Raw genomic sequence first — 13,265 nt, forward strand, 5'->3', positions numbered from 1 at the left:
TATTTGTCCGGAGTCTTTGCAGTCACCTTAGGACCCTGAGTTCCCCTCTCCTGCCACAACCCACATAAATTCTGGGTGAAATATAAGATACAGTGTTTTGATACGTTCTGCTTCCAATCTTTCACTGGCTGGGTGTGCCAGGCTGGGAGCTGCGGTGGGGGGCGAGGCCAGACAGCGGCAGGGGTGTGGTGGGAGGTGGCCGGGCCAGCAGGAGCAGCAGGCAGTGCTGCTCGGGGGCCAGGTCTTCACTGAACCGTGGAAATGGACCCTGAAACTCCTTCTTAAAGACAAATCCCCTGAGGAGGCTGAAAGGGGTGCTGGGGTGGGGGTGTCGGCAGCAGTAAACCCTCTCTGGGGGAACGCTTCACCAATTTAGACCCCCAGGACAGACAGAGGCGATCAAGCAGGGCACTCGCAGACAGAGATTTATAAATCCACACAAGACCAGCCACTCGCGCAGAGAGTCCCCAGAAATAAGAGATGAGGCTTGAACACCTTCCCAAAAGTGGCAGGTGCTGTGGTGTCAGATTCAGAACACAGGTCCCCGCACTGGGGACAGTGGGGTGTCAGCTCCTTTGGGCAAACAACAAGGTGGTGATCACTTGTAGAGGATTCAAAAATATAAAACCTACCAAAGTTGATCTGCTTTCTAGATAACCTCAGTGATGAGATACATCCCCCCTCAGGCACACTCCCTATCACGGCACCACTGGGGCAGCTATGTGTGACAGTTTGAAGACACATGTGTTAAGAGTAGATAAACGTATAATAAGGAACAAATAGAAAGAACGGCAAATTTGAAAAAGAAAGTGTCTAAAAATTATTGAATTAAAATACTCCATCAACAATACCAGTAATAGCTGTGGACAGAATTCGTGAGACATCCCAGGGATGAATCCATAAGGAAGCAAAAGAGAATTTAAGAAGATGGGGGGGAGTAAAGGAGAAATCAATGTAGGGTAGGATGAGAGGCCTAAGATGGGGCCAAATGAAATTCTAAAAGGAGAAAATGAGGGAAGAGGTGATGAGCAGGAGATAACAAGCGAGAATTTCCCAAAACTAGAAAATAAGACTGTTACATGGCTCCCCAGGTCCAGGGAGGCCCCTCAGCCATGCCTCATTGGACAAAAAAAATACATCGTTAGACAACAGAAGCCAAAGACAGAAGGAAGATCACGAGAGAAATAGAACGAGGGAACTCGCTGCTTGCAGTGAACCACAGAACATGCAGCAGCAAGAGCGGCAGCCAGAGCCACAAAGTGAAAACCTTTAAAGTGCTGAGAGAAGATACTGCCAACCTGGAGCTTTCTATTCAGGGAGAAAACTGTCTTTTAAATGCGAGCATCAAATACAGACATTTACCTGTAAACAAAACCTGAGAAAATTTATCATCAAGAAACCTGCTATAAAGGAATAAATTTTAAGGGAGGAAAAAACCCCACTGGACAGCTGGGACACAAGAGAAAAAGGCGAATAAATAAAATGGCAAACATGTATGCCCATGCAATGCGCTCTGCATACATGAGCAACGGCCTCCAGTTTACTGGTTTTAAAGGTGGGACTGGACAAGAAAGGTATTTAAGCAAGAGGGATGAGATGACGGTGTTCTAAAGCCCTTGTCCTGTTTGGGAAGAGACAAGATACTGTTTAACTTCTGAGTGTGTGGAGTTAAATACGCATGAAAAAGTTCAAAAGAGACATGGAGTGTACACATTCCAACAGGAGAGAATAAGGGGGAATGTTGGGGGGATAAAAGAGAACAAACACAACAGGGGAAAAAGTCAATATAAATCAATAATCATATAATTTGTGGACAATGAACTAAGCTTAAAAACAAATGAGGAGGGCCTCCCCGGTGGCGCAGCGGTTAAGCGCTGGGTTGCAAAGCTGCCCGCAGCCTCTGCAGCACCGTGGTTCGATCCCCGGCTGCTCCCCGGCCACTGGAGGAGGGTCCCGCATGGTGCGCAGACCTCTCCTGCCGCCCGCTGCTCCCCTCAGCTCCCCTCAGCAGTGTACTTCGGTCCTTCTGCCTGCTCTGCTCCCCGCTCTGGCTCTGGTGAATTCTCTCACCCTCCCGCACTTCTGACTGTACCCAGTGCTTGTATAAATAAAATAAATAAATCTTAAAAAACAAAAAATCTAACCAATCATTTAAAAAAAAACCAAAAAACAAAAACAACAAATGAGGAAAAGTCCCAGAGGTTGAAAACAAAAAAGGCAATTCGAAATGAGAAGAGCAGTAGAAGCCAAAAGGCTGAACAGGAACTAGGCCTTAAAGGCTGGGGGCTGGGGCGGGGGCTGGGGCTGGGGGCTGATGCAGGAAAGGGACTGTGAAGGGGAGGCCGTGTCAGGGGCCTGTGTGAGCAGTGAGTCCGGAGAAACACTACGGCTTCATCCATGGAATGACCTAGAACGCCTTCACCCAAGGAACTAAGTGCTAATTCCTCCAAGGTAGGTAACCAGAGCTATGGGTCTTCACGATTCTCTGGTCTTGAAGAGTATTCCCTACAAACGCTGTCTAGAAGTAATGACATATAAGAATTAGACAGCTTTGCCCACGCTCACTTCCATTTCCGTTGTGGTAGAAGTCCTAGCAAATGCAGTAACCAAGAGGAATCGAGACATAAGGATTGAAAATAGAAATGCAAAATTGTATCTGTAGGTGATGTAAGAGTTTACTTAGAAGATACTGGCAAATATCTAGACAAATATGGTAATTAATAAGAGACTTTCTCAGGGCTGCTAGAAACAAGATCAACATACAAAAAGCCATTAACGTTGTTCTGTAGGAAAAAATTTAAGTGATAGAGGTAGGAAAAAAACAGCACCATTTACAATAGCAACAAAATAGTGTTTATAATTGTTCTGGTGGTGGATATATAAGGGCGTTTGTTACAGTATTCTCTGCGCTTTCCTATGTTTTTAAGCCTTAAAATGAGAAAAGGAAAAGAAAAGTCACAGAGAACCCAAAGAAATTTATATATAATCACTAGGGTTCCGGGGTGGTGCTGGGGTGCGGGTGGTCAGGGCCCTCTTGTCCTGTATTTCTTGCTCCCGACTCTCAAAGGCCCCTGTGATGCGTGTGGAGAGAAGCAAGCCCAGACCTCACTGTGCCTTACCGTGTCCAGCTCTGCTTCCAAGCTGCAGTTTTTGATTTGTGGAAACACTTCGCCATATTTGTCAGGGAAGGCAGATGCTAAATAGCCTTTCACCTGCTCCAGGTTGCTGGCGGTCAAAAAGCCATCTTCAAGGTCAAAAGCATTGGTCAGCAGCAGGATCACCCTGCAGAGCAGAACATCAAATTGACCCTCACTTATTAAAAGGCCAGGTCACCAAACCTCTGGGCCTAGCTGTCTCTCCCCTGACTCTTTCCTGACTAGGTGACATCATCCAGTAAAGGGCTCTGGGGGCTGGTGACCTTCCACAAAGCAGGATGATTCTGAGTGGCTTTAAAGTAGCCTCAAATATGCACCAAAAGAAACTGCACCCACGCACCCACGCTGTTTTAACCTCTGGGCGGGCATTTCCGACAGAATTTTCTGTGGTGATGGAAATGAAACGTTCTACAGCTGTGCTGTCCACTGTGGTCCCCCCGACCACATGCGGCAACTGAGCACTTGACTGTGGCTCAGTGCAACAGGGGAACCAAATTAAATCCATTGGAAACCTTTAATTACCTTCAAAAACTTAATTACCTTTCAGTAAGATTAAATTAAGATTTAAATTCATTTAAATCAATCTATATTTAAATTTGTAAATACCCCTTGTGGCTAGTGACTGGTGTACTGGACAGCTGACCTCCTGGACGTGTTCTTGTATTTTGGGTAAGGGGTCTCAGAAAGTAGACTCGGTGATCCCCATAGCTCAGTTAGGGAGCTCTAGTAACTTCTGAGGCGGGGAGGTGGGGGCAGAAGAATCTAAGGACTTTTGTTGAATGCCCTGTTGTGCTGGGTGCCTTGAAGACATGGAGTTGCCTTCGTCACTTCAGGCAGATGCTGACCTGCCGATGGTGGTGGTGGGGAACTGGACTTGAACCCTGGATTGAGGGCTGTGAACTGGGTGCTCCCTGCCCCACACCTCTGACTTCTCAGCCCCCACCTCCCTCAGCTCAGAGCTTTGGAGCCTCACCTCCCAACTTGAGGTAGAGGCTCCCCGGGGCCACCCTGTCTTACTTGTTCAGGCAACTTTCATAGTTGAAGGTGGCCTTGAAGCCATAGATGGAGAAGGTGACGATGCTGGCGAAGATGGAGGTGGAGCTGTTGATGAGGGACACGATGATGGCGTGCTTCTGGCAGTTGTTAGAGGGCTCATTGTAGCTGGCAAAGGCGATCAGGCTGCCAAACCCCAGGCCGAGGGAGAAGAAGATCTGGGTGGCGGCATTGATCCAGGCCTTGGGGTTGGCCAGTTGCTCCATCTGGAAAGTCAGCGGCGGGGGTGGGAGGTGTGCAATTGCAAAGTGTAGGGGCAAATCATTCAGAGAGTGATGGAGACCCTGATCCAGGCCCAGGCAATTTAAAGGGTCTGGGCCCCAGAGACAGGGGTGGTGTGGCCCGGTAGAGGACATTAGGGGACATTTGGAATGTGTGTGGGGAGGGGGGTATTTGAGCAGTAGCTGCCATAGTCATTTTGTTTCCAGGCACCAGATTTTCTAAATGAACTTATTCTGCCCAAAGGCAATAGATGTCCCCCCAGCAATCTCCCTGCCCCATTCTAGGGTCTAGTGGGAGGCTGGGAGGGATCATGGGAAGCTCTGTGGATGCTCCCCTAGAAGCATGTGAGCAGGAGGCCAAGATGGCCGGGGTGGAGTGCTACAGTCCAGAGGAGTTCCTAGTGAGACTAGGGGTCTAGAGGCCACACGTGGGGTTGGGGCAGCTGACAGCTGGGTGTGGTGGACAAGGGGTTAATGAAAGACTTAAAGCCCTACAATTCACAAGCTTTGGGGACTGCCTGTCTGAGGAGGTGACCCAGTATCAACAGGGAGCCCACACCCAAAGTCAAGTGGGCACACGTGCATACACACACAGACACACACACACACACACACACACACACACACACACCGGTACACTATGGTTTTCGCCCAGCCTCTTTCTTCCCCTCTTTCCACCCATCCTGGAGGGTGGCAGGATGAACAGGTGCACCCAGGGCCCCTCCCCTGTACCTTAGGGGTGAACATGTACATCAGGCCATTGATGGCTCCATGTAGCGTGAGGCCCCTGATCAGGTAGATGATGAGCACACAGTAGGGGAGCGATGCCGTGAAATACACCACCTGCAGGCACCAGAGGGCACAGTCAGCCTCCTGGAGATGTGGCAACCACAGGCTCCTTAGCCCAGGTCATGGCTGCTCTCCCCAGGGAATGCCGCGCTCATGGGTGTTCAGGCTATTGACAGGTGGAAACAGGAGGGAGATTCTTGGTCAGATGCAGCAGCTGAGTTGGGCTGGAGAAATGGGATGGTGGTGGGACATGGTTGCCCATGGCTGCCACGAAGATCTTTCGGTAGAGAACAGGAAACAGGTCTGAGGATGGATTTGAGGCCATCCACAAAATGTGTCCATCACATTAACATTTTTAAATTGCTAGATAAAGAAATTAGTGTAAAAAGAAAAGGTTGGCAATCCAGTAAGATGAGCCCAAAGGAAAAGGCAGCCCCAGAATTTGCATGTGAGGCTCTGCCCAGTTTCGGAGGCTGATTCCTCTCTAGCAATCTAAGCAGAGCAAGAAGCCCTGGCACACACACAAGTTCTGTTCTCTGTAAAAGGAAAAAGACTAAGGGCATTGGAGGAAGGACAAGTTTTCCCAAGACAGGGGCCTGAGGGAGGCTTGGCCATGGTACTTCTAGAGGGAAAGTAGTGAGGTGTGGTACAGGGGACAGAGTCCCCTGGTAAGTACTAGAAGCCAAGGATCCCATGCATATAAAGACTTGATCTCCATGGGCTTTAAAATTCCTCATCAATGAGATTTTTTTTTTGTCAGCTGAATCTTCTTTTCCTGTTGACATGCATCTCAAGTTCAATGATGTCTTATCTTTGGTTTTCATGGCAGTTCTTCAGTAGCCTTTCATTCTCTGGATAATTCTAACTTTTACAAACCCTTATAATTGAGGCCTTAAAGGGCTTGTATGTCCACCAAGGACAGAAACTGTTTCTGAATACCAACGTGTATATGCACCAGAGCCCCTCATGTAAAGCAAAGAAATATATTGTAAGATTCGTTTTTGGAAAGCAATTCCTTAAAGTTTGGGTCCTACTATGAAGAATCTAGCTGGGGACCATGTCCAGATGGGATGGGCTTGAATTGCACTATTTCGGGTGAAACCTTTCACTAACCGCCCCAACATACTTCTGGCCTACACCACTTCTTCTATGCAATAATCAATAAATAAATTCTTAAAACAAAACAAAATAAAGTATTTTTTATGGGACAGAGGAGTTGCTGTAGTCTCTCAGCTCTCCCAGAGAACATTCTCTAGTCCCTCAATTTGGCCATAAATGGGTGTTATTGGGGCTAAGACACTGTCATCATGGGATCTTGGAAACCAAAAGAAAATGCTCTGCCAGGCCTGGTGCTAGGACTGTGATGGGCAACCTGAATACTGTGGGTTGTTCCAGTTTTGGTACTTCAAGAAAAACATGGCGCAGCTGGAGGAGGTAACTCAGGAGGCCAAGAGGCTGAGGACAGGTGAGCTCTTAGGACCTTCAGAAGGGAGAAGGTAAGAGAGATTAAGACAGGGAGAACGTGGAAAGCGCAAACAAGGGGTGTCTCACCAAACCGAGACAATGGGAGGCTTTGGGGTGAAGCTAGGTCTAGCCTGGCTCTGTTCTCACTAGCTGGTGCCCGCGGGCAGGTTGCTTTAATATCTGTCTGTCTCAGGAGAATGGGATCATGAAATCTACCATGAAGGGTTGTTGCAAGATTGAGACACTGTGCGTGGCCCACTCATGTGGATCCCCGATGAGGAGTGACTGAGGATGGGCATCTGCTGAGGCTTGAGCAAGGTGGCTGGTGTTGGAAAGACCAAGAAAACCTGCTCCATGAGCAGATTAAAGTTAAATGAGCAGCTCAGCCCAGCAGGCATGTAAACCCAGGACTGCACCAAAGAAAAAGGTCCATCAACTAGGGCTGACAACTCTGTAGGGGCATTGAAAGCAGCTTGGCGCAAAGGTTCTCAAGTTGGGCTGCACATTAGAATCAGCTGCTGCAATGGCAGCCCCATTGATAGCTCCAGAGCCCATGGGGGTTGGGTGGAGAATTCAGTTTTTAAAACCTCCCAGTGTGATAGCAGAACCGCAGAGAGGGAGTCTTGGGGATAGCAGCAGTCATTCAGTCTTTATATGGAAATAGAAATTCACTATTTGCTTGCTTGGCACCACTCAGGGAGAATGGGCTTGGGGTCGGCTGATGTATGGAAATGCTCATCTTTTTAGGTGTAAGGAATATCCTGTTTCAAGACGTAAGGCTGCAACTACAAGCACCTCTGGCCACCTAGTAGGTGATGTGTGCCAGCAGCACCACCTGTGCTGGGCTCTCTAGTTGGCTTCTGTCCCCTGACTGCAGAAGGAACCTGTTGGCCTGGCCCACGTTGGGGTAGAGGCTGCAGCTGCCCACCCCCCACCTCCCACCCCTCTGCAGCACCTGCCCCTGGGACTCGCCAACCCACCTTGCCAGTGGACTCGGTGCCCCGCAGGATGCACAGGTACACCACGAGCCAGGCCAGAATGAGGCACAGTGCTGGCTCCCACTGCACGCCCCCGTTCTCCTGGATGGATGGAGAGATGTTGAGGGTCTTTCTGTACCAGAAGTACTGTGTGGACGAAGCCTTCTCGCACTCCTCATCCAGGCCCGTGTGGTTGCTGTTCAGGGGACAGACAGACCACGGCAGGGGATCCTTTGGGATTAAAAGGAACATCAGACAGAGAGATGAGGGCCGAGGCCAAATGTCAGGGTGGGAGTGAAGGGAGGTAGCCTGGACAGGAGGCTCTCGGAAGAGAAGGGAGCTGGTCCCCAAAAGGCAGAGGCCAGGGACCTGAAGGCAGACAGGGAACTGGAGAGTTTGTCAGCAGGCACAGACAGGGCTTGGGAATGGGAGGGGGCAGGGAGAGGCTGGGAAGAGGGGGCTCCACACTTCTTGCAACCCCTCAGGTGTTCACTGAGACCATGGAATTCTGTTGTGTCTGACAGGCCGAATCAGACAGACAATGGCCAGACAATCTGCGACAACTGGGCTCTGACCCGCAACAGCTGCAGCAGCCAGCCCAGGGGCTCCAGCTCAACATCCGCAGCTGGCCCAGGATGGTCAGGACTTGGTCACTGACCACCAGCTTCCCTGGTGCGTGCTCTCTCTTTCAGGACTAGCCCGACAAGCCCGACTCCCAGAGTCAGCCTGCCTGGAGCCCCCCCAGGCCCACAACGCCTACAACTTCCCACCAGGCCGCTCCTGGGCCCTTGCTCTTTTCCACTAGCTCTCTACGCCCCTGCCATCCTTGGCACCTCTGCCAAGTGAAGTGACGGTGCAGGCCCCCTCGCCACTGCGAACTCTGAATAAACAGCCTCTGCTCGTTCTCCCTGGGGCGGTTTCTGTTATTTCCACAAGTCCTGGGCCAACATTGTCAAGTCTGCCCTCGCTGAGGTGGTGGGGACAGGCATGTCCTACACTGGGCAGACATCTGGAAATCAGAAGAGGATGAGGTTCAGCCTCCCCACAGCCATCTTGTCATCTAGGACAGAGAACGTGTGCTGGTGACTCGCTTTAGGCCTGAGTCAGACTATACCTCTGTCACTCAGCAACAAAGAGTCTAAATAGTACAATGAACTTGACCTAAAAGTACCAAAGAGAGTTACTGTGCTGAGGGGAGCATGGTGGATTTCATTCTGACTTGTGAGGAGTTAGGGGGTCCTATCTGTCCTGCCAAGACCCACATCTACCACTTTCACATCTACCTGGTTTGCACAAACTTAGACTTCATTAGACAAAAACTGTCCAGGGACAGAAGTGAGTCTGACCCCACTGGGCTCAATTCTGCATTTCATAGGAAACATAACTGAGGCCCAACGGCATTTCCTTATGAGACTTGGCTGCCCTGCCAGTGAGCAGCTGGAGCCAGGTCTGCACACCCTCAGAGTGCTTGGGGTCCATGCTAGTGGGACCCCTGACAGCAATCAGGGGTCCTTTGCCCATTGGCATTTGACCCAGAGTGTTTCCAAAGGAGGCCACTAACACTTCCAAGGGGTGGCATCTACTGCCTTTCCCGCTGAATCTGGGTCGGCCTGTGACTTGCTGTGGCCAGAAGAGGGCAGTTAAGTGATACTGGGTGAATTCCAGGGCTCTTTTCAGCCTCTTGGAAACCAGTTGTCAGACAGACACTGAGGCTAGACTGCTGAGTGATGAGGACTTGAGGAAAGGACTGCCGTGCAGAGGGAACAGCCTGCACCAAGTGCAGGCCCAGTGACAGCCTGCACCAAGCCCCCGTGGGCGGAAGGGTCCCTTGAGGACATGAAGCCCAGGGGAGACCCGGCCTGCAGCCCCCTGGCCACTTAGTCTCTGTGGGACTCATTGGCCCTGGGCACATGCCCCCAGCTGACCCAGTTCCCAGTCTTGGCGCCTAGACTGAATCACCCGAGGGAAAGAGGAGACATTAAAAATGCCGTGTCCGGGGGTACCCCAGTACCACTGATTGCATTGGTCAGAGGTGGGGCCTCAGATTAGGAGTTTTAAGAGACCCCCAGGTGATTCCAGGGCAGAGCCAGGTGGAGCAGCTGTGGAGAACGGAAAGAAGCGTGTGTTAAGTGAGCCAGTTTCCAGCACCCTGTCTCTCCCACGGGAATCTGCCTTTGTACAGCCCGCAGGGCTCCTGCTGGAAAGGTCAGGCCTGAGGCTGGGACGCCTGCCTGGAGGTGGGGTGGACAAGAGCACAGGCTCTTGGCCCGGCCATCTGCATCTAATCTCACAGCTACTCAGGTCCTCAGTGTCACTGGGCTGTGGCGATGATGACATGAGCAAACACTTCTAACGTGCTGGCGATTCTCCCCGGCCCAGAGCAAGTGTCAGTGCCGCAGGCCACTGCTGTTGCTGCTGGGGCTACGTGACCAACCACTCCGGCAGAGGCGCTGAGGGAGAAGCCACGCCCCTGTGAAGGGTGGACTGCATAGTGAAGAAATTTTCAGGAATTGCTGACCCTCATGAGTCTGAGGGTTAGAAAAGATGTCTCCTTTTTGAGACACTTATTTTACTGTTAAAAAGTGGTAAACTTAGTCTGACTTCGTTAGAACAGGACATGTTGCTTCTATTTTTGAAAAATTATCTCCATAAGTATACAAATCTATAATGCCTGCAACATGTATGACAGCCCCTTAGTTGGCATGTCATCGTGCAGAGCACAGCCTGCCCACCATGCAGGACAAGCCTGCGCAGAGGCCTCCAGGCTGCAGAGGAAGAGGAGCCACCTGCTTCTACTCAGAGGTAGGTCGTGGCCAGTCTCCATGGACATCTAGGCTGAGCTGGGAAGAGGCTGATGGGCTGCAGCTAGACTCAGGGAAGTTAGGCTCAGGGAAGAACACCCTGTCAGGAGATTTTCTGATGCGATGACCTGGGTGGAGTTTATTGGGCAGCCAGAGCTGGGTGTGGAGGTGGCATCTTCCATGTGCAGATGCCTAGCCCCGATGATCCAGGTAATTCACCCAAGCACTCCTTACAGGGCCAATGGTTCCAGGTGGTTCCCGAGCGCCCCGGAGAGTCAGTCCACAGTTCATGGCCGGCCCTGCCTTGCTCTTGTCTCATTAAAGGGTTGGCTCAGTGGCAAAGGGTGAGGCATGTGCCCAGTTAGTTCCTGTCTCCTCCCCTCCTTTCCCAGCTGGGGAGAAACTGTGAAGGAGCAGGCTGCTGGAAGGCGAGCAGGAGCAATGGGGAGCGTGGTCCCTTGAGAGTAAAAGGCAAGCTCTGGCAAACATGGAAAATCCCTTGTCTTGGAATCACCTCTCAAAAATCACCTCACAAAAATGACCTCTCAGTGAGGGATTAGGGCTCTCTCTTCTCTACAATTTTCAACCTCTTCCATATTTTCCATAAAAATATGGTTATCATTTTAATGAGAAACCATTTAAAATGTTTGTTTTTTGGAATAGTCGCTTTTGTGTTACATGGGGTGACAATAAGAACGTTTGGTCTGCAGGGTAAAAGAGGGGCTCGGCCTGGAGTCAGAGATCTGGAAGGACAAGTGACAGGAGGAAGCAAGCTGAGAGGAGGCGGGGAGGGGGCCACCCTGTCCACTGTGTTGCTGGAGTCCTCCCCATCAGATCTCCAGAGTTTCTCCTGGCCAGTATCAGAGGTTCTTAATATACTGGAGTCACAGCCTTCAGAGAGAACCCAGGGAAAGCTGTGGGCCTGCTTCCCATATGCATATACTCATACATATATGCATGGTGTGACTTACAATTCCAGGGGCCCAAGGACCCCAGGTTCAGAAGCCCCTCACTTGGCTTGGGGTACTTAGCCTCCCACCAGCCCTTCCCACCACTTCCTGATCCCTTTGGGGCCATGGCCCTCAACCTTCACCTCTGCCTGTGGCCCTGCTCTCAGCCTTTCCGGCTCCCCTCTGCCTGGGGCGGGCTCCTCTCACCTGGAAGGAGTGGAAGAGGTACCAGAAGGCCCAGGCGTTGATGACGTTGTAGTACATGGACAGGAAGAAGGACACCACCACGCTGGCGACACCTACAAGGAAGCAGAGGGGCCCTGAGGAGGCTCTTCTCCCGCCCAAGAGCAGTGGCCCTGCCCACCACAGGCCTCAGGAAGTGCCTGCAGTGATCGCCCTGGGTGGCAAAGCCTATTTCAGGAGATTCCAGAGGGGTAAAGGTGACCTGTGAGCCCTTTCTAAGTGCTCTCTCCCCACCTTCTGGACAGGAGGTTGATGACAATTTTTGAAATCTAAGTGCCAGGTGTTATGCTGAGGATTTTATGTGATGTAAGACCTGGCGATGTTGCTGTGATGGGGTATTTCTATCCCTATTTCAACAGGAGAAAGGTGCGGCTCTTGTCCAGGGCCATTGGGCCATCGGGCCAGTGATAAGTGGTGGAAGAAGGACCTAAACCGAGTGCGAGAAGCACTGTCGCTGCCAAGACCCCTCACGCCAGACATTCAGGTAGCCCTTCTTACCTGAAGTGGGCTCACTTGAGTCACCCCTGCCTGGTGGTGAGGGGAAGAGAGCTGTGGGGTGGTGGGTCAGGAGCGGAGGGGGATGCCCCCACCGGGTCAAGCTTGTTGGGGTCTGGGTTGTGTGGGCATCTGGTTACAGTCAGAAGCTGGCTGTGGCAGGAGCTATACATCACTGTCTCGGCGAGTGTTATAGGCCTACCTCAAACCCAAGCTCCTTGAGAGCCATCAGTTAAACATTGCCCAGCACCCTGACTGGTACAAACCTCTGGTATCTGTCCTATTACACAACAAATACTGCCTCAGAGAGCCCTCTGGGGTCACTTACTTGGGCAGATTGTAAAACCACACACCTCCATGTTAAAAATTAATAGCCTTTCAAAGTGAGGAGATAGCTTGGTTTGAAGATGAGGCCACAGGGCACATTTCTTCTGCAGCCAAGACTAGGCCACATACGCATTTACCCTCCATTGCTCCTGAGACGTCACTCTGCTTTCCTGCCTGCCTTCCTGTCTGGGGGCAGAAGGGCGGAGTGGAACAGACGGAGGCCATTGCTGGTCAAATTCCCTCCTGCCCGCAGAGGCAGCCCTGGGATGTGAGGCTGCCAGGGCAGGTGATTCATGTCCTGGAGGTGTCGGGACAAGGTGTGAGGAGGTGCAGGAGAGGCGGCTATGAGCAGCTCTCCTCAGATTCCACACGCTGGAGATACTGAGGGAACCTCCCCATCTGGCCACCTCTCAGTGGTGTGGCCAAGGTTAAATGAGCTTACACACACACAGGCCAGCACAGTAGATGCCCACTGAAAAAGAGAGGCCTTGTTATTAAGTAGCAGCGTGTGGTTTGTGAGTTCCCAGAATGGAGTGAGGACCTTGAGTCATTGTCAGGCAGTTACTGCCCTTTCACAGAAGAGCAAACCAAGGCTCAGGGGAGGGAAGCACTGTGGTGTCATTTCCCTGCATCATTTCTCCCTTTCTCAGCACCCTGTGTGTGGGAAGCCAGCCCCTCACCACACTCGACAGCACCCCTCCTGGGTCACCTGCGCACCCCTCTCAAGGACTCTCTCGGACTTCCTGCTGGCCCCTTGCTCTGGGAGCTTTGTCAATGGACCCCCAGCCCC

At 51.4% G+C, this 13,265-nt stretch overlaps 1 protein-coding gene across 4 annotated transcripts in view; it reads right to left on the reverse strand.

Moving 5' to 3' along the window:
* The window catches only part of SLC6A20 (solute carrier family 6 member 20), a 34,597-nt gene that overhangs the window by 6,235 nt on the left and 15,097 nt on the right, over window positions 1–13,265 (reverse strand). For 2 of the 4 annotated variants that reach the window (XM_037520206.1, XM_054699144.1), the window contains 5 exons: window positions 11,618–11,709; window positions 7,663–7,890; window positions 5,162–5,272; window positions 4,173–4,414; window positions 3,120–3,282 (listed from right to left, as the gene is read on the reverse strand). In XM_037520206.1, the coding sequence (XP_037376103.1) occupies window positions 3,120–3,282; window positions 4,173–4,414; window positions 5,162–5,272; window positions 7,663–7,890; window positions 11,618–11,709 (836 nt within the window). Of the gene's footprint in view, window positions 1–3,119; window positions 3,283–4,172; window positions 4,493–5,161; window positions 5,273–7,662; window positions 7,891–11,617; window positions 11,710–13,265 lie in introns of all 4 variants that reach the window. The other 2 variants (XM_037520197.1, XM_037520215.1) reach the window with 2 other exon arrangements.

Source organism: Talpa occidentalis, unplaced genomic scaffold (genome assembly GCF_014898055.3).
Source record: "Talpa occidentalis isolate TD23 unplaced genomic scaffold, MPIMG_talOcc4v2.1 talOcc4.10, whole genome shotgun sequence".
Classification (NCBI taxonomy): Eukaryota; Metazoa; Chordata; class Mammalia; order Eulipotyphla; family Talpidae; genus Talpa; species Talpa occidentalis.